A 22,209-nucleotide genomic window follows, 5' to 3' on the forward strand; every position below is an offset into this window, starting at 1 on the left:
TCTTACCACAGGGGTGAAACAACGGAGAGTCTCGAAGGACCAAAATGTTAAGACCTTAAAAGAAAAGTCTAGACATTTGCGAGTTGAGTTGTAAATTCAAACTAAATTTTTATTCTTAAAATCAAAGCCTTATATGTGATTTGACAATGAGGTAAGAGGTACAATTTGGTAGTCTATAATTATCGTTAGACCTACGCAGAGGATACACTTTACTGAGTGTGTCTATTTGAGTACATGCTTACATTAGTTTTATTTTAGGACCGCATTTGTTAAGTGTTTTCTCCACTTGTGTTTTGTTGTCGTATTAATGGGTTACGAATCTCTGTTTACACCCGTGCAGTCATAACTTGTCTACTTTATGTGATTTCTTTAGAGATCGGTGTTGTTACATGAGTGAATGTGTACAATAATCTATTTATGTTTAAACACTAATAGAACCGCCATATAGACAGAGTAAATAATTCTATACTACGCAGAAATACTCGTACTTGAGAGTAGTGCCACGGTCTAACGTCAACTCTAGATATAGATATATTTGCCTACATATTTACCAAAGTCAGTCGGTTTAGAGCAGTTTGAAGTACCTCAAACACGATCAGAAATTCTAGTTCGGGATACCCGAAACCTTAAGAAATTCTACTTTTAAAGTCATCTTCTGCCTGGTATTTAGATATATTTTCACCAGTACGATATACCCTATTACGACTAGTTTTGGGTCTAATTACATAGCCTCTATCTGAGGCTGTGCTTCCCCGAGGCAATCAAGACCTACCTGGCGTCTGCTTATCAAGCCCTAAACGAAGGCGCGCCGGATCCGCAGTGCGACGGAACTAGAGGGTTGACGGATCCAAAAATAGACCAAATATATATGTAGCTATCGGGCAGAGATGTGGAATGGGAGTTGATGTACCAAATTATTTATTTACCTACCAATTAACGGTTTTTCAGACTCGTCCACGTCACCGCTGCTGACAGCAATGAGACGGGAACGACGACAGCGATTGAGGCCACCCCGAGCACGACCATGCGGATGACCACTGGCTACAGTCAGAGCTGCTTCAACTGGACCTCAGTGCCAGAGGCAGCGGGGGCAACTGTTCCAGACTGACCCGGAGCGGACTCCTCAAATGCTACGGCGGCATGAACAACCTGGGGGCTTTGGCGTAAGTATAAGATGGTTAGCATCTCGATGTTCATGAAATGACTCTCCCATCGACTCATTTTTGACTAAAGGAAGCTGGGAAAGCCGGTGCCGGCCCAGCAAATGCTGCTGTGCGGCTGGCCCCAGGACACCTCCAGGTTCCTGGGCGAGTTGCAAAAGCTGCCCAGGCTGCGAGTCCTGACCATCGAGTACAGTGGGTTCACGGAGTTCGCCTTCGAATTTCCCGAAATGTCCTATCTGCAGAGCATCAACATCTCGTGGACGAATCTCTCCTACATTTCGACACTCACCTTCAAGCGAGTGCACACTCTGAAGGTCCTGGATCTGCGCTGGAACCAGCTTATCCAGCTGGACGGCCCCCTGCTGCTCCCCCGCTCCTTTTAGCAGCTCTACCTGGCCGGGAATCCCTGGAACTGCACGCGAAATTTCAAGTGGATGCTACTGCAGCCGGAGAAGGGGCGTCTCGTGGTGGACCGAGATGAGCTCCTCTGCACCGAGCATTAGCGCCTCTGGACAATTCTTCTTAAGATCTAAGCTAATTTCTACTGATTCCATTAATGACACATAGGAGCTGAAGAAGGAGTGCCAATCGCATCCGGACCTGAGGAACTGCACCTGCCTGATGCACCACATCCTGCCCAGGACCCATATTCCGCTCTACACGGTCAATTGCTCCCATATGCAATTCCACAGCCTGCCCGCCTATCAGCAGGAGAACACAACAACGCTGACCATCAACGATAATCTGGTAAGGGATAAATGGTTGCGTCTGAATGACCACAGTCTAATCTCCTCCCCTTTCTGCCCCTATTCCAGATCAGCGACATAAATCCGCTACGGGATAATCCCCATTACCGTCATGTGGTGGATGTGCATCTGGAGAACAACCGCATCTCCAATGTGGACGACCTGGAGAACACGTTTTGACTGCAGAACTTCCGCCTCTTCAACCTGCGGTGCAACAACCTGAGGAAGCTGACAGCAAGAATCCGTGGCACTGCACCTGCAAGTTTGGGATGCGGCTGCGCGAGCTACTGAACCAGTACCGGGAAATTGTGAGGGATGCCTGGAATGTGACGTGCACCTACATGCAGGACGACGAGCTGCGGCTGGCCAAGGTGCTGACCCTCACCCGCCAGGACATGTGCAACGTGCGTGCGGAGAGTGGTACGCAGATCCATCCCATCGACTGGCTGAACGGCGTGCTGGCCAGCCTCATCATCCTCATTCTGGGAAAGCTTGCCTACGACTATTATCACTACAAGTATTACAACCGTGTTCCTTGGATAGTCATGAAGTTTAATCTACAAATAATTGAATCTAAATTAATCTATACCCCCTTTATATTTACATTCGAAATACAATCTACATTCTACATTCTTTGGCTTCAGAACCAGTGCCATCGACACACTTTCCTCCCTTCAAACCAAATGCACAACTAAAAACTATTTAAATAATGGAAATAATCATATCGTTTGCGAGGCGCTTATAAATTAAACAACAGTGCTGGACATTGTAAGCAAAGCTTAAAATATTTCTTGTAACTTACATCTCAATTAAGTCAAAAGATGAAACAAATGCAAATGAATTCGCTGGCTGAAAGCTGCACTCCTCGCACGAGAGGAGTCTGTTTTTATACCCGATACTCAAAATGAGTATTGGGGTATATTAGATTTGTGGTAAAAGTGGATGTGTGTAACGTCCAGAAGGAATCGTTTCCGACCCCATAAAGTATATATATTCTGGATCAGCATCAATAGCCGAGTCGATTGAGCCCTGTCTGTCTGTCCGTCTGTCTGTCCGTCCGTCCGTCCGTCCGTTTGTCCGTCCCCTTCAGCGCCTAGTGCTCAAAGACTATAAGATCTAGAGCAACGATGTTTTGGATCCAGACTTCTGTGATATGTCACTGCTACAAAAATATTTAAAAAACTTCGCCCCTCCCACTTCCGCCCCCCCAAAGGACGAAAATCTGTGGCATCTACATTTTTAAAGAAACGATAAAACCAAAAACGCAGAATCATAGATAATGATCATATATATCAGATTGCTGAATCTGGATCAGATCAGATCATTTTTATAGCCAAAAGGAACAAATCAATTTGCACTGGCTACGCAGCCCCCGACGTCACGTTCAGACTGATTTTCTGTCTCTCTCGCACGCACTCTTTGTCGTGTCGTTTAATATTAGCGGCGTCTGCCGGAGGAGAGCCATACTGACTTAGTATCGGGTATAACTGTAGAGTTGCGGTCTCCGCAGCAACTCACAACGTTCCCCCTCGTTCGCTATTACCATTGTTGTGCCAACAACTAATTTTTCTTCAATTTCCTCTTTTGGCCAATGTTCCTTAGATTTCGCCAACCATTGAGGCCCTTTCCACCAAATCTTAAAATCTTTTAGCTTATCTGCACTAATGCCCCTTGATGCTACATCTGCTGGATTGTCTTTAGTTCTAACGTGTCCCCATTTAATTTCCTTAATCTTTCTTACTTTGTCAGTTCGACGCCTGATAAACTTGTCTTTATTGTCTCCATTCTTTATCCAGGCTAGAGTAATAGTAGAATCACTCCAGGCATAACACTCTACATTACTTCCAACCGCTACTTTCACCCGTTGAATTAATTTTGCCAGAAGATGTGGTGCACAAAGTTCTAATTATATCCGATACTCAAAATGAGTATTGGGGTATATTAGATTTGTGGTAAAAGTGGATGTGTGTAACGTCCAGAAGGAATCGTTTCCGACCCCATAAAGTATATTTATTCTGGATCAGCATCAATAGCCGAGTCGATTGAGCCATGTCTGTCAGTCCGTCTGTCCGTCCGTCCGTCTGTCTGTCTGTCCGTCCGTCCGTCTCTCCGTCTGTCCGTCCCCTTCAGCGCCTAGTGCTCAAAGACTATAAGAGCGAGAGCAACGATGTTTTGGATCCAGACTTCTGTGATATGTCACTGCAACAAAAATATTTCAAAACTTCGCCCCGCCCACTTCCGCCCCCACAAAGGACGAAAATCTGCGGCATCCACAATTTTAAACATATGAGAAAACCAAAAACGTAGAATTGTAGAAAATGACCATATCTTTAAGACTGCGGAATCTGAATTGGATCGTATTATTATTATAGCCAGCATCAAGAAAACAATTTCATTTTTTCTCGCCCTGTCTCTCTCTAACACACACGTAGCATAGGCGGCTTTGCTTAGAGTAAAACATTAGCGCCTAGATCTCAGAGACTACAAAAGCTAGAGCAACAAAATTTGGTATCCACACTCCTAATATATCGGACCGTGTTGTGAAATCCTCGATACGAGATTTCAATGTTGAGCAGAAATGCTCTGGGTAATCTTTGCGTTTAATAATGTACTACACGATATAGACAATTCGAGATTTATTCATTTGGACTTCAATCAACTTAAACTTTAATCTTAATCGCGTATAGAGTACAATGTAATGGGTAATACGGGTTTAAGCGCGGCCGGCTGCAACTGCTAATTGTCGTTGTGATTTCGTCGACATGCAAACGAAGACTCTTCATGGTGATCGGAGACGAGGTTACGCCGCCCTAGCATGAAACGACGCCGTTCTCCGAGTGGGCAATCGCAGTTAGAGCGCTCTCACTCTCTTTGTAGTTTAACCCTTAGAAAACCGTCCATGCCGCCCCCAATACTGGGACCAGTATTAGAAACCAAAGGATGTCACATGTGAATGCTCTGTGAATAAATAAAGTGTTCGTTATGGTACATGTATGGTCGAATGGACCTAGCAACGGTGGTAGGATTATTCTGAGGTCTGTGGCAACGGTAGCCGACATAGTTTAGAGACCGAACGTTTGTATACGCCTGATGCTGTTTTAACAGTTGCGACTCTGACTAAACTGTCAGCTCCAGGGTGAACTTCTATTATCCTTCCCAGTTTCCACTCGTTGGGTGGCAGTCGGTCATCCTTGACAATTACTAGATCGCTGACTTGTAGATTGTCGTTTTCATGTCGCCACTTTGGACGGGCTTGAAGATGTGATAGCCAATCCGAACTCCAACGCTTCCAAAATTGCCGGATCATTTTCTGTCCTTCCAGAAATTGGACTGTGAGTGGAACATCCCTTGTCGTTACATCCGGCGGAGCTAATAATGAATCTCCAATAAGAAAATGTGCCGGGGTGAGGACAGCTAGGTCCCCCGGCTCCGCGCTTAGTGGACATAATGGCCTGGAATTTAAACAGGCTTCAATTTGTGTTAGCACGGTAGCAAGTTGTTCGTAGGTCATTTTATATCCTGAAAAGGCTCGATAGAGATGTGTTTTGGCAGACTTTACATTTGCCTCCCAAATGCCTCCGAAATTAGGACTATGCGGTGGATTAAAATGCCATTGGACGTTTCGGGCCGCTAAAGCAGGTATTACAGTTGTGGGTAGCTCTCGTTTTAAATGTATTTGCCAGGTTTGAAGAGCCCGGTCGGCACCAATGAAGTTCGTGCCGCAGTCGCTATACATGTGTTGACAGTAGCCCCCACGCGCGATGAAACGTTGTAGGGCCATGAGAAAGTGTTCGGTGGTTAAGCCCGTGACCGCTTCAAGATGAATTGCCTTTGTAGCCAAACAGATGAAAACTGCGATATACGCCTTGTAGTTTGTGTGTCCACGGAATCTGGATGCTTGAATTTCGAACGCGCCTGTAAAGTCCACTCCGGTGGCAATGAATGCACGAGTTGGCGGATTGACTCTATGTAGGGGAAGATCGGCCATCAATTGTGCTGCTGGTTTCGGTCGGTGACGAAAACATCGGACGCATTGTCAAAGAATGCGTTTGACAGTTTGTTTTCCGTTGACTATCCAGAATCTGTGTCGAATAGTGGCCAGCGTTAATTCGGTGCCGCCGTGGAGTGCGAGACGGTGGGCATTACGCACGACGAGATCGGTAAAATGATGATGATTGGGAATGATCATTGGTTGTCGCTGGCTTATTGGAAGGTTAATTGCATTTCGCAGTCGACCTCTGACTCGTAGAATTTGTTGGTCATCTAGAAATGGGGATAATTGACACAGCTTGTGTGTGCCCGATAGTGCCTTGTTTCCCTTCAACCTCAATATTTCTGTCGCGTAGACCTCCTGTTGAATGCTGCGAACGAGATGAATTAAAGCGTTGTCGAGCTCCTGCACACTCAGTGGTCCAGACAGTTTGTCCCCTTTGGCTTGAATGTTATGTATAAACCGTAGAACATATGCCATGACTGATATTAACCTGTCGTATGAGGACGAGTTTTGGATGAAGGTTACTGGAGCCTCCGAGACTTGCACAGCATTTTGGAACAAAACTGATGGTTTCTCCTCGATCCTCGTTTGCCGGCCATTGGCTTTCCGGCTGCTGTAGCCATGATGGTCCAGACCACCATAATGGATGTACTGCTAACTCTTGTGGTGTTAAGCCACGAGTTGCGCAGTCCGCTGGGTTTACCGCAGTAGGTACATGTCTCCACTGAGTTGATGTACTATGCTCCAAAATCTGTCCAACGCGATTTGACACAAAGGTTTGCCATCGGTGGGGATCTCCATTTATCCAAAACAAAACGATAGTAGCATCTGACCAATAGAAGGTTGCCATAGGTGGTCCTGCAGTGCGAAGTTGGTCCCGGATCCATTTTGCCAGTTTAACTGCCAGCAGCGCACCCGAAACTTCGACTCGTGGAATTGTGATCGGTTTCGTGGGTGTGACTCGACTGCGTCGGCTAGCAAATGAGTTTGAATCATTCCGTTTGGTAGCTCTGCACGAATATATGCACATGCTGCATACGCCAGTGTTGATCCATCGCAGAAAACATGTAGCTGTAATGACGCAAGCTCGTGGATGTTGAAGCGCAGCCATCGTGGTACTTGAATTTGCTCGACATATGGCAAGTTCTGTATGAATCCCTGCCATCTATCAAGCAGTTCGGTTGTCAGCGGTTCATCCCAGTCCAGTTGTGCTAGGCTGCCATCGTTGCGTTTGATGCGGGCCATCCATGAGTCCTTGAGTATCGCCTTCGCGGTCATGACACAGGGCGTGATGAAACCTAATGGGTCGTACAGTCGGGCGACTGTGGAAAGTAAAGAACGTTTAGTATGTGCGTGACTGATTTCAAAATTTATCTTGAACCCAAAATAGTCTTGATGTGGATGCCAATAGAGGCCTAAGGTTTTAACGGGATCTTGGTACTCAAACTCTAATAATGTCTTATGAGATAAATGGTCTGGAGGTATGTCTTGTAGCAGAGAAGCGTCATTCGCAGACCACTTTCGAAGGTACATTCCTGCTGATCGTAAGGCTCCGATCAATTGATTTTGACTTTCTAATGCTCCTTCGCGAGTGGAAGCTCCGCTTTGTACGTCGTCAACGTATATTTCGTGTCGAAGGACCCTTTCCGCGAGTGGGTATCGGTCGCGTTCATCCTGCGCCAGTTGATGTATGACGCGAATGGCTGTGTAAGGAGCTGAAGCGGTTCCAAACGTAACTGTGTTGAGATAATACTCAGCTACTTGGTTGTGTTCGTCATACCACAAGATGCGTTGATATTGCGAATACTATGCATTCATGTCAATGCATCTATACATCTTCTGAATGTCGGCAGCAAAAACAAAACGATGGAAACGCCAATTCAGGACCACGCCGGCTAGATAGTTTGGGAGCGCTGGTCCGGTGCATAGGACGTCATTGAGCGATTTTCCGTTTGACGTTTTACAGGAGGCGTAATATACTACTCTAACCTTAGTAGTGACACTTTCCTCTTTAAATACTGCGTGATGAGGCAAGGTGCAACATGTGGACTCGATTCCATTCTCCTTGCTAATGATGCAATGCTGCTGCTCCTTGGTTGTTACTTTGGTCACCTGGCCTAGTTGAAAGTCCTCCTTCATGCCTTCCGAATATTTGGCTTGCAGCTCCGGCTGCCTCTGGAATCTTCGTTGAAGCATTTGGAATCGATTAATCGCGATTTGACGTGATTTGCCTAGCATCTGCGAAGGGTCAAACAAACGCTTAAGTGGTAACCGTACCAAATACTTGCCGTTTCGTTGACGGATGTGAGTTCGTTTAAAATGCTCCTCGCACCATCGCTCTTCTAATGTGTGCTGTTTTGCAGAACCGAGATGCACCATTTCGAAGAATTTCTGGACGAGATTCTCTAGCCTGTTGTGGTGACATATAATGGTGACAGCGTGTGAGCGTGTGGAAGTGGCTCGACCAAAGACTATCCAGCCAAGCTGGGTGTGCTGTGCAATTGGTTGTTTCTCCTTTCCTCTGCGGATATCTGAAAGCAGGATCTGTGGGATTACGTCCGCTCCCAGCAGAAGATCAATCCGTTGTGATTTGTAGAACCTGGGATCGGCGAGTTCTATTCCGTTCAAATGAGGACTGTTTGAGATGCCAAGCTTTTTTGGCACCTATGTGTTTCAAAAATGAAAAGAGATTTCGGGTTAAGCTTTATAATTCGTATTTAATCTTGGTGGCTTAGCGGAAGCCGATTGCTTGCTATTGCCAGATAAACCTTATGCGAGATCGATATGCAACCAATGCGCAGAGGGGTTAGCATAGAACTAAACTATAGACGACGGCGTTAGATCAAAGTGATTGCCGAAGTGGCGGCAGCAGATCAAAGTAGTTGCCGAAGTGGCGGCGGCAGAGAGCCCCTTTAGCGGGAGAGCACAGCAGCTCTGCAGAACATCAACGTTTTACAACATAGGCGGCTCTCTCTGCTCATACAATAACAATGTTAAAGTTACGGTTATTCTTCAGCGGCTGGCCCGAACATACTCCCCCCGTTGGGAGCTAGTCTCTCAACAGATTCCTTAAATGGCAGCAAACATAGCCGAGTGACGGCCCTCCTGATGTTTCCTGAGGATGTCTTCAGGTCAGCGACGCGATGCACTCCGTCCTTGCCCAAAACGACATCGACCACTCTAGCCAGTGGCCAACGCATTGGAGGAAGATTTTCGTCCTTCACCAGAACGAGGTCGTTCTTGCAGATGTTTTGCACACTACGCCACTTCGCGCGCTCTTGCAAAAGAGTGAGATACTCTTCGCGCCAACGGCTCCAAAATATTTGCTGTAGTTGGGTGACCCGCTGCCAGCCATCCAGACGATTGTAGTTCAGCTTCGTTAGGTCAGGCTCGAGGATTTGCTCATGGGGGCCGCCTAAAAGCAGATGAGCAGGAGTCAAAACGTCTAAATCATCAGGATTTTCTGAAAGCGAGAGCAAAGGGCGAGAGTTAACAATTGCAGTGATCTGACAGATCAGAGTGCGCAGCTCGTCGAAGCTAAGCACAGATGGTCCAACTGAGCGGTACAGGTGATATTTTGCGGTCTTCACGGCCGCTTCCCACAACCCGCCAAAATGCGGAGAGCGAGGTGGGATGAAACGCCAGTCGATCGAGTCAGCCAAGCAGGATTCGTGGACCTCCTTCATATGCGGTTCGCTCAGACAAAGCTTCTTTAGCTCCAGAAGCTCGTTCTTGGCCCCAACGAAGTTTGTCGCATTGTCCGACCAAATTTGACTTGGCCTTCCTCGAGTGGAAGTAAAACGCTTTAGTGCGCCTAGAAACGATGCGGTGGTCAAATCCTTTACGAGCTCCATGTGTATAGCCTTAGAAGTGAAACAGATGAATACGCTAATGTAGCACTTGATCGGAGGCCTCGTGCGGATTTCTGATCGGTAGAAAAAAGGTCCACAGTAATCTACTCCAGTGACTTCAAAAGCTCGAGATCCTTCCAAACGTTCCTTAGGTAGGTCTCCCATGATGTGTTCGACCATGCGCGGCCTAGTTCTGAAGCATCTCACACATCTGCTGACGACCCTTGACACTGCCTTAACACCTCCAATGGGCCAATATTCCAGCCGAATTTTGGATAGCAAGGCGCGAGGTCCGGCATGGAGGTTTCTTTCATGATAATATCTTATCAGCGCAAAGGTAATGGAATGTCCCTTTGGCAGAATGAGCGGGTGCTGAGCGTCAAATCCTAGCGATGAGTTGCCAAGACGACCTCCAACTCTAAGTAGTCCAGAATGATCGATGAACGGGTTGAGCGAACTAATAGAACTGGATTTCATGACTTGACCATTGCGCCGAATCTCCTTTATGTCCATCCACAAATTTGCCAGCTGAATGTGTCGAATTAGAAGATGCGTTCCTTGCCGAATATCAGAAACGGTGAGTCCTGGATGCCTAAGACGATGTATAAATTTATGCATGTAGGCGAATGTGCGCTGCATGCGAAAGAATGAATTCGCAAATTTGCATCCGGACGTGAGATCGGCATGTGGAGACGTGATTAGCAATCCTCTCTTGCGAAGCTCCAAAGTTGCTATGTTGTTAGATGGAGATACAGGCCACTTATCCTTGGAGCCTAGCAAAAAGGATGGGCCGTGAAACCATAGCTCTGACTGGATAAGATGGTTGGGAAGCGAGCCTCTCGAGAGAATATCAGCAGGATTTAACGATGTGGGAACATAGCGTCATTCCATGGCTGCCGTCAACTCCTGAATTGATGCCACTCGATTTGCCACGAAAACTTGAAATTTAGCTGGCTCGTCCCTAATCCAAGATAATGCTGTTGACGAATCCGACCAGCAATAGAACCGACCTGTAAAGATTCCCATGTCCTTTACATTCTGCATGATTTTCGCAAGCAAATGGGCTCCACTTAATTCCAGCTTAGGAATCGATATAGTCTTTAGCGGCGCCACTCGCGACTTTGAGCACAAAACGTGGCTCAAAGACTGGGCTTCCCTGGACACGACATACACGCAAGCGCCATATGCTTCTAAGCTGGCATCACAGAATCCGTGAACTTCTGTAGCCACACTAGAACGAAGAACCAAGCGAGGAAATGAGATCCGAGAAATGCTTGCCAAACTATTTCTCAAGTCCATCCAAGTTGAATGCAACGCTGAGGGTAGGCTTTCATCCCAATCCAAATTTTCTCTCCAAAGCTGCTGAAGGAAGATTTTGCACCTGACAATGACTGGATTTATCAATCCAAGAGGGTCGTAGAACCGCGCAATCGTAGATAAAACCGACCGCTTTGATGGCTTTGAGTTTGCGTCCAGTGCGGACAAGGCAAAAGCAGCTGATCCGAAGCAGGGTCCCACGCTAAGCCGAGAGTTTTGGCAATGTCGCTTCCATCATTAAACTTTAGGAACTTCTCTATGTCATCTTCAGGGGTTCCCTCAAGTACTTCCTGGTGACTGGAGCACCATTTCCTAAGTCTAAAATTACCACGGGACAGTAAAGCTGATGTTTGGTGCATCTTGTCCATGACCTGTGCGACCGAATTACCGCCCGAAATAAGGTCATCCACGTAAAACTCCTGCCGCAGAGCAGCTGAGCCAAGAGGGTAGGACTCACCCTCGTCGATGGCCAGCTGGTGCATTGCGCGGACCGCTAAAAATGATGCAGCCCTCGTCCCGTATGTGACGGTGTCTAATGTGTAGACTTGAACCTCGGACTCGATGGAATCTCGCCATAGGATGCACTGATACAAATTGTCGGGTGGAGACACTCGTACGCAGCGGTACATTTTACAAATGTCCCCAGTGAGAGCGACTGGATATGTTCGAAAGCGAATCAATATGTTAATCAATGCAGGCTGAATAACAGGGCCTGTCATCATCACATCATTTAGAGAATATCCAGTTGATGTAGCTGCGGATCCGTCGAAAACGACACGGAGTTTTGTCGTCGTACTGTCCTCCTTTAGGACACAGTGATGAGGCAAGAAATATTTGCAGAGACTACGGGAATCAGGGTTGACTTGGTGCATATGATGCAAATCAATGTACTCCCTCATAAAGGCGGAATACCGCTCCTTGAGTGTAGGATTACGCTCCAGTTTTCGCTCCAGACTGATGAACCGTCGATAAGCCTGAGTATAAGATTCTCCTAAACGATCAGTATTGTTATTTAGCGGCAGGGGAACCGCATACTCCCCCGGTGGCAACCGTAAAAGGTGGCTTACGAAATGTGCTTCACAATCGTCTTCTTCTTTGGTATTCAACCCAGCCTCCACACAATTCTCGACTTCCCAAAACATACGAAGAGTTTTATCCAACCTTGCTTCCATCTCAGCTATCGAATCTGGACAATTGTGCGTAGCCAAAAGCGCCGAGCTTGATACCTTCTGTCCACCGCCAGATACGATCCACCCAAGCCGGGTCTTCTGCAGAAGAGGCAGTCCATCGGTGAGTTTGATTTGCCCTACGCAGAGGAGATCATAAAAAACGCTCGCACCAATGAGAAGATCAACCCGTTGAGGATTGAAAAATGCAGGATCAGCGAGCTGAATGTTAGATGGAATACGCCAATCGGATACATTTACTGTCATACTTGGTTGAGAATCGGTAATCGTGGGGCGATGAGAGCAGTAAGTGTAGTTGTGTAAGCAGAGGTGCGAGAATGCATACAAATGCTTATGGTGGATCCCTCAGTAGAAACGCTGGTATCGCCCAGCCCAGACAAAAGTGCAGACGATTGAGTTCTCCTAAGCTGAAGCTGCTGGGCGAACCTGGATGTGACGAGATGCAGCTGCGATCCTGAATCTAAGATGGCACGACAAGGAACTAAAACGCCAGACCGAGAACCACGGCTGTAGCCAGAAGCACGACATCAGAGTGAACACCTTGGGCAGCAAGAGAGGTAGAAGAAGGTAGAGACGAGCTGCTAGCAGAATTTTGAGCAACGGAAAGAGTGTCCGGTTGAACGGCCAGATCGGGAGGAGTAATACCTGGGCAGCCTTGTGTTGTGGGCTGTATACTATGATGCCTACCGCCGCATACTCGACATTTTCCACTATTGCATGCGCGGGTCCGGTGCCCCGGCTTTAGGCAATTGAAGCATAGGGAAAGCTTCTTCACTTCTTTGTGGCGCAGCAACGGTGAGAGATTTCCGAATATCTTGCACGAGTATATTCCATGGCCCGCTGAGTGGCAAAAGACGCATACAGACGGGTCGGCGGAAGAGTTGGAAGCTACAAACGTTTTCTTAACCTGCGTATAGGAATGGTTTTTTCCCACCTGATCGCTACTAGCGTGTGTCGCTGTAGCATATTCCAACCGCTCCATTTTCTGGCAGCGTTGCTGCAAGAATTCGAAGAATTCCTCTGCGGTAGGTATAGCATCCGACGATGTGTTCTCCTCCCATTTGGTTTGCGTCTTCGAATCCAACTTCTGCAGCAGCATGTTGATGACCATGAATCCTGAAATCTCCTCAGCAGTTCCCAATGTCTGCAACGCTCGCATGTGTAAATTGACTGCATCCGAAAACTCCCGAAGCCTTTTAGCAGAAGGCGAGTCTACCCTCTTTAGCCCAAGAATCTTCTTGATGTGTGCCTGGAAAACAAGTCTTTTGTTATTAAAGCGTTTATTAAGTATATCCAGAGCCGCACGATAATTGGCACTGGAGAGCTCTAACGATCGAACCGAATCCAAAGCCGCATCATCGAGGCAAGATCGAAGGTGCTGGAATTTCTCGATGTCACTGAGATCCGCATCCGCTTCAATCACCGATTTGAACATTGCCCTAAAATCCGAGAACTCGACGTATCCACCAGAAAATTTAGGCACCTTCAGCTCAGGAAGTCGCTGCTGGTGAGCCATGATGATGGTACTATGTCCGGAATGGCTTGGCAGAGTCGTAGAATGGGCAGCGGCGTGTGACTGGCTTACTTCAACAGCAGTCAGCAACTCAGCTTTCAACGATATGAAAAGAGTATCGAAGATTTCGCGCAGCTCACTCCCAATCTCGTTTTGATCGAGAGCCTCCAACTCATTATGGGCCTTATTAAATTCCTCTCGAATTTCTGCCAACATATCAAGGCGCACCTCGACTTCCGCGGCGGTCAGCTTATCGATTTTATTCCCCGCGAAGGATTCGCCAAGCCTGTGCAATCGATCATATAATGACTGACTTTTACGCTTATACAGACTCAGTCTGGAATCAGCCACCACAATATTTCCGCCCGCGCCTGTATTCGGATCGTTGTCCATGTTAACCGTTGTGCAATTCGACACAACAACGGAAAATGAAATACCGCTTAAGCGACGATGTATAGACGCGAGAGCGAGAATGCAAGACACGAAAAGTCAAGAGCCGCGGCTGCAGCTGCGTAGAGAATGAGAGATTCGACGCTTAAAGTACCGGAATTTGTCTATAAATATTCCAGCCGCACTCTCACTGAATTTGCACTTTAAACTGTTTTTCAACGTGCACCCAAATGTATTTGTTGGTAGTTAAACTACCCAACAACAAAATATTGTATAAATAATAAGTGTTTTAACGGAACGCGATTAAGCAATGGTTTTATATCACGTCGGGGTCACCAATGTTTGAGATGCCAAGCTTTTTTGGCACCTATGTGTTTCAAAAATGAAAAGAGATTTCGGGTTAAACTTTATAATTCGTATTTAATCTTGGTGGCTTAGCGGAAGCCGATTGCTTGCTATTGCCAGATAAACTTTATGCGAGATCGATATGCAACCAATGCGCAGAGGGGTTAGCATAGAACTAAACTATAGACGACGGCGTTAGATCAAAGTGATTGCCGAAGTGGCGGCAGCAGATCAAAGTAGTTGCCGAAGTGGCGGCGCCAGAGAGCCCCTTTAGAGGGAGAGCGCAGCAGCTCTGCAGAACGTCAACGTTTTACAACATAGGCGGCTCTCTCTGCTCATACAATAATAATGTTAAAGTTACGGTTATTCTTCAGCGGCTGGCCCGAACAAGGACATTGCTGCAATTTGATGGATTTTAAAGGTAATTGCGATGTAAGCGTTTTAAGTATAAGCGCAGTATCAATGGTAGTACAAAACTGCGAAGTACAAGAACTTAATGACAATTCTGTAGTGTAGGTACACCTGTTCTTGGAGGTAGTCCCAACTCCAGCAATTTCTGCCGAAATTGGATGCCGCTTGAGGTTGAGAGCCTGCACTGTGTGCTCTGTAATGAGGGTTCCTTCCGAGCCTGAATCCACTAACGCACGTACCACAGCTGATTGGCCAGTGTGGGGGTTGTGGATTGTGACCAGGGCAGTGGCCAGAAGGACAGTGCTGGGTCCGTGATGCGTTGCCGTAGCGGAGACTAGTTGCGCAGAGTGTGTACTCACAGACGAGTCGGTCGCTGCAGACTGTGGATGACCACCGGAACTAGTGTTGGGAACAACTGGGAGAGGCTGTGCAGTGCTCTGAGTAGGAAGTGGGGTCCTAGCGTAGAGTTTCGTAGGTGTAGCCCTGCCAGATGAGTCGCTCGTTGTATACTGCCAGGAGATACCGGAACGAGCGCTATGGAAGGCTGCGTGAGGCTGTGTTGCCACCTGAGCAGGAGTTGGGAAGTGCAGCAGTGTATGGTGACTTTGACCACACTGCGTGCAGTTCCTTTTACTGGTACATTTTGAAAGTGCATGGGAACGGCTCAGTTGAGGCATGCCTTTGCATGATCGACGATGGCTTTCCTTGCAAAGCAGTCCTTGGACAAAAGGTCCGGGCAATGCCGAAGATTGTGACTGTCGCTACAGTGAGGGCAGCGAGTGTGTTCGGCAACCGCAGTCTTGGCGTGGAAACTGTTGCCCTTGTATGTTACGTTGCCAACTGACTTCTTCGGGTGCCTTTGATTGACAGGCTGCGGCACAGGTGTCCGCGTCGTGGAGTGGCCTCGATTTTCGAACACATCGATGCTGACGAGACGGTCGTTGAGAAATGATTGTAGCTGAGAAAATGTGGCAAGTTCGGCAGAGCTACCGAGATGGAGCTCCCAAGCTTGCAGTGTCGTGCTTGGCAGTCTGGAAGTGAGATGATGAGCCATCCAATGCTGAACATCTAGATTCTTGAAAGCATTGAGACAAACCGTCGCAACATTAAGCATATGTTTTATATCAGCAGACTGCTCCTTTGTCAACTGTGGCAAGTCATACAAACCGTTCATATGGTACATAAACTGCAGCCATTTGTTGTCGTATCGCATGAGGACGAGACTCCAAGCTGTTGCATAGTTATTTCCCGCAAGCGCCATCTGCTGAATATCCTCGCCGCGATCCGAGGGAAGAGCTTGCTTCAGGAAATGAAACCTTTGGACGTCGGACAGTTTCTGGTTGTTATGGATGAGTTGAACAAATGCATCGTGAAATGCCGGCCAATCCACAAACTTGCCTGTAAATGTCGGTACAGGTAGCTTGGGCAATTGCACTGATGATACAGATGGATTTGCTGGCTCCGGATTCTGCTGTACCGGTGGTGCTCTTGGACATACATTTTCGTAGGCCTCTGATATGATGCTGAATGCCGTTGTATAGTCTTCATCAAAGCGAAAGGCCACTTCGCTGGACACATAACTATGCGTACTTGGACATCGAAGTATTAGTAAACGTTGATGATTTTGCTCAAATTCACCTAAGAACCGTTGCAAAGTTTGTAAATGCGTTTGAAAATAAGCTTTTGTTTTCCGATCTGCGCCATCCTTTCTGAAATTACGCACCGTTTGATTAACCCTCGCAATGAGATTTGTCTGAATGACACTGAGATTGTCGATCTCCACCTGAGGATCGGCTTCGAGGTCGTGGGACTCGGCTGTTGACATGTTGCTGTTATATGTGTATGTACCTTTCTCACCCTTAGTTGCACTCTCTTTGACCTTGTACAAAATACCCACAACGAAACACTTACTCTGGTACTCGGGAGTGCTTCTCTTTGCTTAAAGCGTAGCTTAAGAGAACTTGCGAGTCGTTGTTGTTGGTGTTGTCCGGAGAGCAGAAACTGTGCTACTGTGAGCGTTGAGTTGAGGCCTTGTGTCTAGAGATGATGTGCAGCAACAGAACGCTCGTTGGGCTCTTGGTCTCTGCTTTGCACGAGAGAGAGGCTGCTGTCTAACCGTCGGCTTGTGTTGTTGTGTGCTACTGTCCAGGCGCAGAGCTATCGTCTGGTCTTCTTTGTCCCTGCTTCGTGCGAGAGATAGCGGCTGTTGGATAAACCGTTGGTTTGCGTTGTGTTTGCCGTTTACAGTTGCAGCCGGTAAAATATGATTTTATTTGTACATTTAACTGAACGCGGAACGAGGTAGAATCATATGCGTATAGTACGAATTAAACGCGGTTCCCCCATGGGCCACCAAAAATGTTGTGAAATCCTCGATACGAGCTTCATTACAGAAGCCCTGACTGACCTGGGGGTGGACCGTCACTTGGTGATGCTCATTGATCAATTGCTCACATGCAGGACGGTGACATCATCGATGGGATCGTCCGCCCAGTCAAGGTATGTCAACAGAGGCACCCCGCAAGGTGGTGTCCTGTCTCCTCTTCTGTGGAACATAGCAGTCAACAAGATTCTATGTGACCTAGAAGGGGGGGGCTGCAAAGTCGTGGCCTATGCGGACGACGTTGCGATTATCTTCTCGGGGAAATACCCCCAAACACTGTGCGACTTAATGTCCACAAAGCTAGAGCAACTGTCGGATTGGACAGAATCGCGCGGTCTGGGAGTAAATCCCTCAAAAACGGAACTCGTACTATTCACAAATTAATACAAGGTCCCGCCCCTCAACCCTCCAATACTACAAGGATGCAGGCTCTCCTTTAGCGACAGTGCCAGTTACTTAGGGTTGTTAATTGACAAGAAGCTTAGCTGGAACCTGAATGTCAAAGACAGAGTGAAGAAGGCAATGACTGCACTCTACACATGGCTAAGATGGGGTATGATCCCAAGCATAGTCCAATGGATATATCAAGCTATAGTTAGACCAATACTACTCTACGGAGTTACGGTGTGGTGGCCGGCCCTATCAAAAAGGGCGATCACCAAGCAACTGGGCAAAGTCCAGCGGACTGCCGCCCTATGCATCAGCGGAGCTCTTCGCACCACCCCAAATGATGCGCTAAATGCCATCCTATGCCTACAGAGCCTTGACCTCGCAGGAAAGGAACAGGCAGAAGCAGCAGCAATACGTCTAAGAGACTCAGATCAATGGGTGACACAGTGCATAGGTCACTCAGCCATATTAAATAATAGCAGTACCGTCCCCTCAAAAACAGACTACCAAGTTCCAAGAGAGTACACAGACACTCCCTTCGACACAATCATCCCTCACAGAGACGAATGGCTCGAGGGACTCCCAGGCCCAGATGGGGCCATAAACATCTTCACAGATGGATCAAAGCTGGACGACAGAGTCGGAGGGGGAATCTACTCTGAACAGCTAAACATAAGGCATTCCTTCAGACTCCCAGATCATTGCAGTGTCTTTCAAGCGGAAGTCATAGCAATCAGGGAGGCTCTAGACTGCCTACAAGCGGCTGCCGTCACGGCAACCAAGCTAAACATTTATAGCGACAGCCAGGCTGCGATCAAATCGCTAAGCGCGATTTCCTCGAACTCGGACACCGTGGCAGACTGCCGCAAATCTCTGCACGAGATGGCTCAGCAATTTGCTATTAGCCTGATTTGGGCCCCGGGCCACCGGGACATCGAGGGCAACTGTATAGCGGACGAGCTGGCCAGATCTGGCACTACAATCCCCCTTCTCCAAGACAAGCGACAAAAAAACGATATGTGGCAAACAGTGCCACGATGTCGCACAACTCGGCAAACATGGCCGACCATGGTCATGAAGGGCACCTCCGAGCTCCTCAAGTTAAGCAGGAAAAGGTGCAGCGTAGTTACACGTTCCCTCACGGGACACTGGCTAATAGGCACCCACGCTAACAGGCTGGGGGCCCCACATAACGATTTTTGTCGCAGCTGTAGAGACGAGGAAGAGGAGGAGACAGTGGAACATCTGTTCTGCTCCTGCCCAGCTCTCAGCAGAATAAGACTACAGCACCTGGGCTCAGCCTTTCTACACGACATCTCAGAGATGTCCAAACTATGTCCCAGGAGGATAGCGAACTTTGTGAGAGCATCTGGATGGGATAATTGCTGACAGGAAGTCTCACAACGCAGGAAGGAAATGATCCTATGCGGTATCACAACGGGCCGAAACCGGCCTAAGTGTGACTGGTTCCGAGCGAGCCCGGCAGCCGCCTCAACCTAACCTAACCTAACCTAGCTGTCAGTGAACTAGACACTTGTTCAGTCTCAAGGAAGCTGGTTTAACTCCGTGCTCTTACCACAGGGGTGAAACAACGGAGAGTCTCGAAGGACCAAAATGTTAAGACCTTAAAAGAAAAGTCTAGACATTTGCGAGTTGAGTTGTAAATTCAAACTAAATTTTTATTCTTAAAATCAAAGCCTTATATGTGATTTGACAATGAGGTAAGAGGTACAATTTGGTAGTCTATAATTATCGTTAGACCTACGCAGAGGATACACTTTACTGAGGGTGTCTATTTGAGTACATGCTTTCATTAGTTTTATTTTAGGACCGCATTTGTTAAGTGTTTTCTCCACTTGTGTTTTGTTGTAGTATTAATGGGTTACGAATCTCTGTTTACACCCGTGCAGTCATAACTTGTCTACTTTATGTGATTTCTTTAGAGATCGGTGTTGTTACATGAGTGAATGTGTACAATAATCTATTTATGTTTAAACACTAATAGAACCGCCATATAGACAGAGTACATAATTCTATACTACGCAGAAATACTCGTACTTGAGAGTAGTGCCACGGTCAACTCTAGATATAGATATATTTGCCTACATATTTACCAAAGTCAGTCGGTTTAGAGCAGTTTGAAGTACCTCAAACACGATCAGAAATTCTAGTTCGGGATACCCGAAACCTTAAGTAATTCTACTTTTAAAGTCATCTTCTGCCAGGTATTTAGATATATTTTCACCAGTACGATATACCCTATTACGACTAGTTTTGGGTCTAATTACATAGCCTCTATCTGAGGCTGTGCTTCCCCGAGGCAATCAAGACCTACCTGGCGTCTGCTTATCAAGCCCTAAACGAAGGCGCGCCAGATCCGCAGTGCGACGGAACTAGAGGGTTGACGGAGCCAAAAATAGACCAAATATATATGTAGCTATCGGGCAGAGATGTGGAGTGGGAGTGGATGTACCAAATTATTTATTTACCTACCAATTAACGGTTTTTCAGACTCGTCCACGTCACCGCTGCTGACAGCAATGAGACGAGAACGACGACAGCGATTGAGGCCACCCCGAGCACGACCATGCGGATGACCACCGGCTACAGTCAGAGCTGCTTCAACTGGACCTCAGTGCCAGAGGCAGCGGGGGGCAACTGTTCCAGACTGACCCGGAGCGGACTCCTCAAATGCTACGGCGGCATGAACAACCTGGGGTCTTTGGCGTAAGTATAAGATGGTTAGCATCTCGATGTTCATGAAATGACTCTCCCATCGACTCTTTTTTGACTAAAGGAAGCTGGGAAAGCCGGTGCCGGCCCAGCAAATGCTGCTGTGCGGCTGGCCCCAGGACACCTCCAGGTTCCTGGGCGAGTTGCAAAAGCTGCCCAGGCTGCGACTCCTGACCATCGAGTACAGTGGGTTCACGGAGTTCGCCTTCGAATTTCCCGAAATGTGCATCTGGAGAACAACCGCATCTCCAATGTGGACGACCTGGAGAACACGCTTTGGCTGCAGAACTTCCGCCTCTTCAACCTGCGTGGCAACAACCTGAGGAAGCTGCATGTCTACGCACTGGACAACGCGCTGAACGACAATGAGAACGCCAATCTGTTGCTGCTCAGCAAGAATCCGTGGCATTGCACCTGCAAGTTTGGGATGCGGCTGCGCGAGCTACTGAACCAGTACCGGGAAATTGTGAGGGATGCCTGGAATGTGACGTGCACCTACATGCAGGACGACGAGCTGCGGCTGGCCAAGGTGCTGACCCTCACCCGCCAGGACATGTGCAACGTGCGTGCGGAGAGTGGTACGCAGATCCATCCCATCGACTGGCTGAACGGCGTGCTGGCCAGCCTCATCATCCTCATTCTGGGAAAGCTTGCCTACGACTATTATCACTACAAGTATTACAACCGTGTTCCTTGGATAGTCATGAAGATGCCGTGATAGCCTTAAATAGACATAGACATGTGTAGAGATAGAAGTAGGTGCTTGAGTCATAGTTATAGTTACAGATACTTAGAAAATGGCACCTCAAAGTATTTTCTCAAACAACGGTTTGAGCGGGTTTATTTTGAAAATCTACAAGTAGATTCGGATATCAATATGGGAGTATATAGTATATGTATTGTATATTGTGTATACATATATAAATAATCTTCTTTTTGGTAATAATACACGTAAGAGAAACGGCTAAGATTAGTTATTAGAACGCTACTAATTGGACAGAACCGAATCTGGTTAGGGTTTAAGCTACAAATAATTGAATCTAAATTAATCTATACCCCCTTTATATTTACATTCGAAATACAATCTACATTCTACATTCTTTGGCTTCAGAACCAGTGCAATCGACACACTTTCCTCCCTTCAAACCAAATGCACAACTAAAAACTATTTAAATAATGGAAATAATCATATCGTTTGCGAGGCGCTTATAAATTAAACAACAGTGCTGGACATTGTAAGCAAAGCTTAAAATATTTCTTGTAACTTACATCTCAATTAAGTCAAAAGATGAAACAAATGCAAATGAATTCGCTGGCTGAAAGCTGCACTCCTCGCACGAGAGGAGTCTGTTTTTATACCCGATACTCAAAATGAGTATTGGGGTATATTAGATTTGTGGTAAAAGTGGATGTGTGTAACGTCCAGAAGGAATCGTTTCCGACCCCATAAAGTATATATATTCTTGATCAGCATCAATAGCCGAGTCGATTGAGCCATGTCTGTCTGTCCGTCCGTCCGTCTGTCCGTCCGTCCGTCTGTACGTCTGTCCGTCTGTCCGTCCCTTTCAGCGCCTAGTGCTCAAAGACTATAAGAGCTAGAGCAACGTTGTTTTGGATCCAGACTTCTGTGATATGTCACTGCTACAAAAATATTTCAAAACTTCACCCCGCCCACTTCCGCCCCCACAAAGGACGAAAATCTGTGGCATCCACATTTTTAAAGATACGATAAAACCAAAAACGCAGAATCGTAGAGGATGACTATATGTTTTAGAATGTAAGATCT

The 22,209-nt window shown here is 47.1% G+C and overlaps 2 protein-coding genes across 2 annotated transcripts; both read left to right on the forward strand.

The window, feature by feature from the left end:
- Nucleotides 1–1,762: 1,762 nt before the first annotated feature.
- On the forward strand, nt 1,763–2,460 carry LOC117192637 (protein singed wings 2-like). Its single transcript, XM_033397363.1, has 2 exons — nt 1,763–1,910; nt 1,979–2,460. The coding sequence occupies exons 1-2, from the start codon at nt 1,785–1,787 to the stop codon at nt 2,087–2,089; spliced, it is 237 nt and encodes a 78-aa protein (XP_033253254.1). The 5' UTR covers nt 1,763–1,784; the 3' UTR covers nt 2,090–2,460.
- Nucleotides 2,179–21,228, forward strand: LOC117193014 (protein singed wings 2-like). The gene is made up of 4 exons (XM_033397733.1): nt 2,179–2,426; nt 20,202–20,417; nt 20,488–20,503; nt 20,611–21,228. The coding sequence occupies exons 1-4, from the start codon at nt 2,179–2,181 to the stop codon at nt 21,139–21,141; spliced, it is 1,011 nt and encodes a 336-aa protein (XP_033253624.1). The 3' UTR covers nt 21,142–21,228.
- Nucleotides 21,229–22,209: the final 981 nt, after the last annotated feature.

This window comes from Drosophila miranda, assembly GCF_003369915.1.
Source record: "Drosophila miranda strain MSH22 chromosome Y unlocalized genomic scaffold, D.miranda_PacBio2.1 Contig_Y2_pilon, whole genome shotgun sequence".
Classification (NCBI taxonomy): domain Eukaryota; kingdom Metazoa; phylum Arthropoda; class Insecta; order Diptera; family Drosophilidae; genus Drosophila; species Drosophila miranda.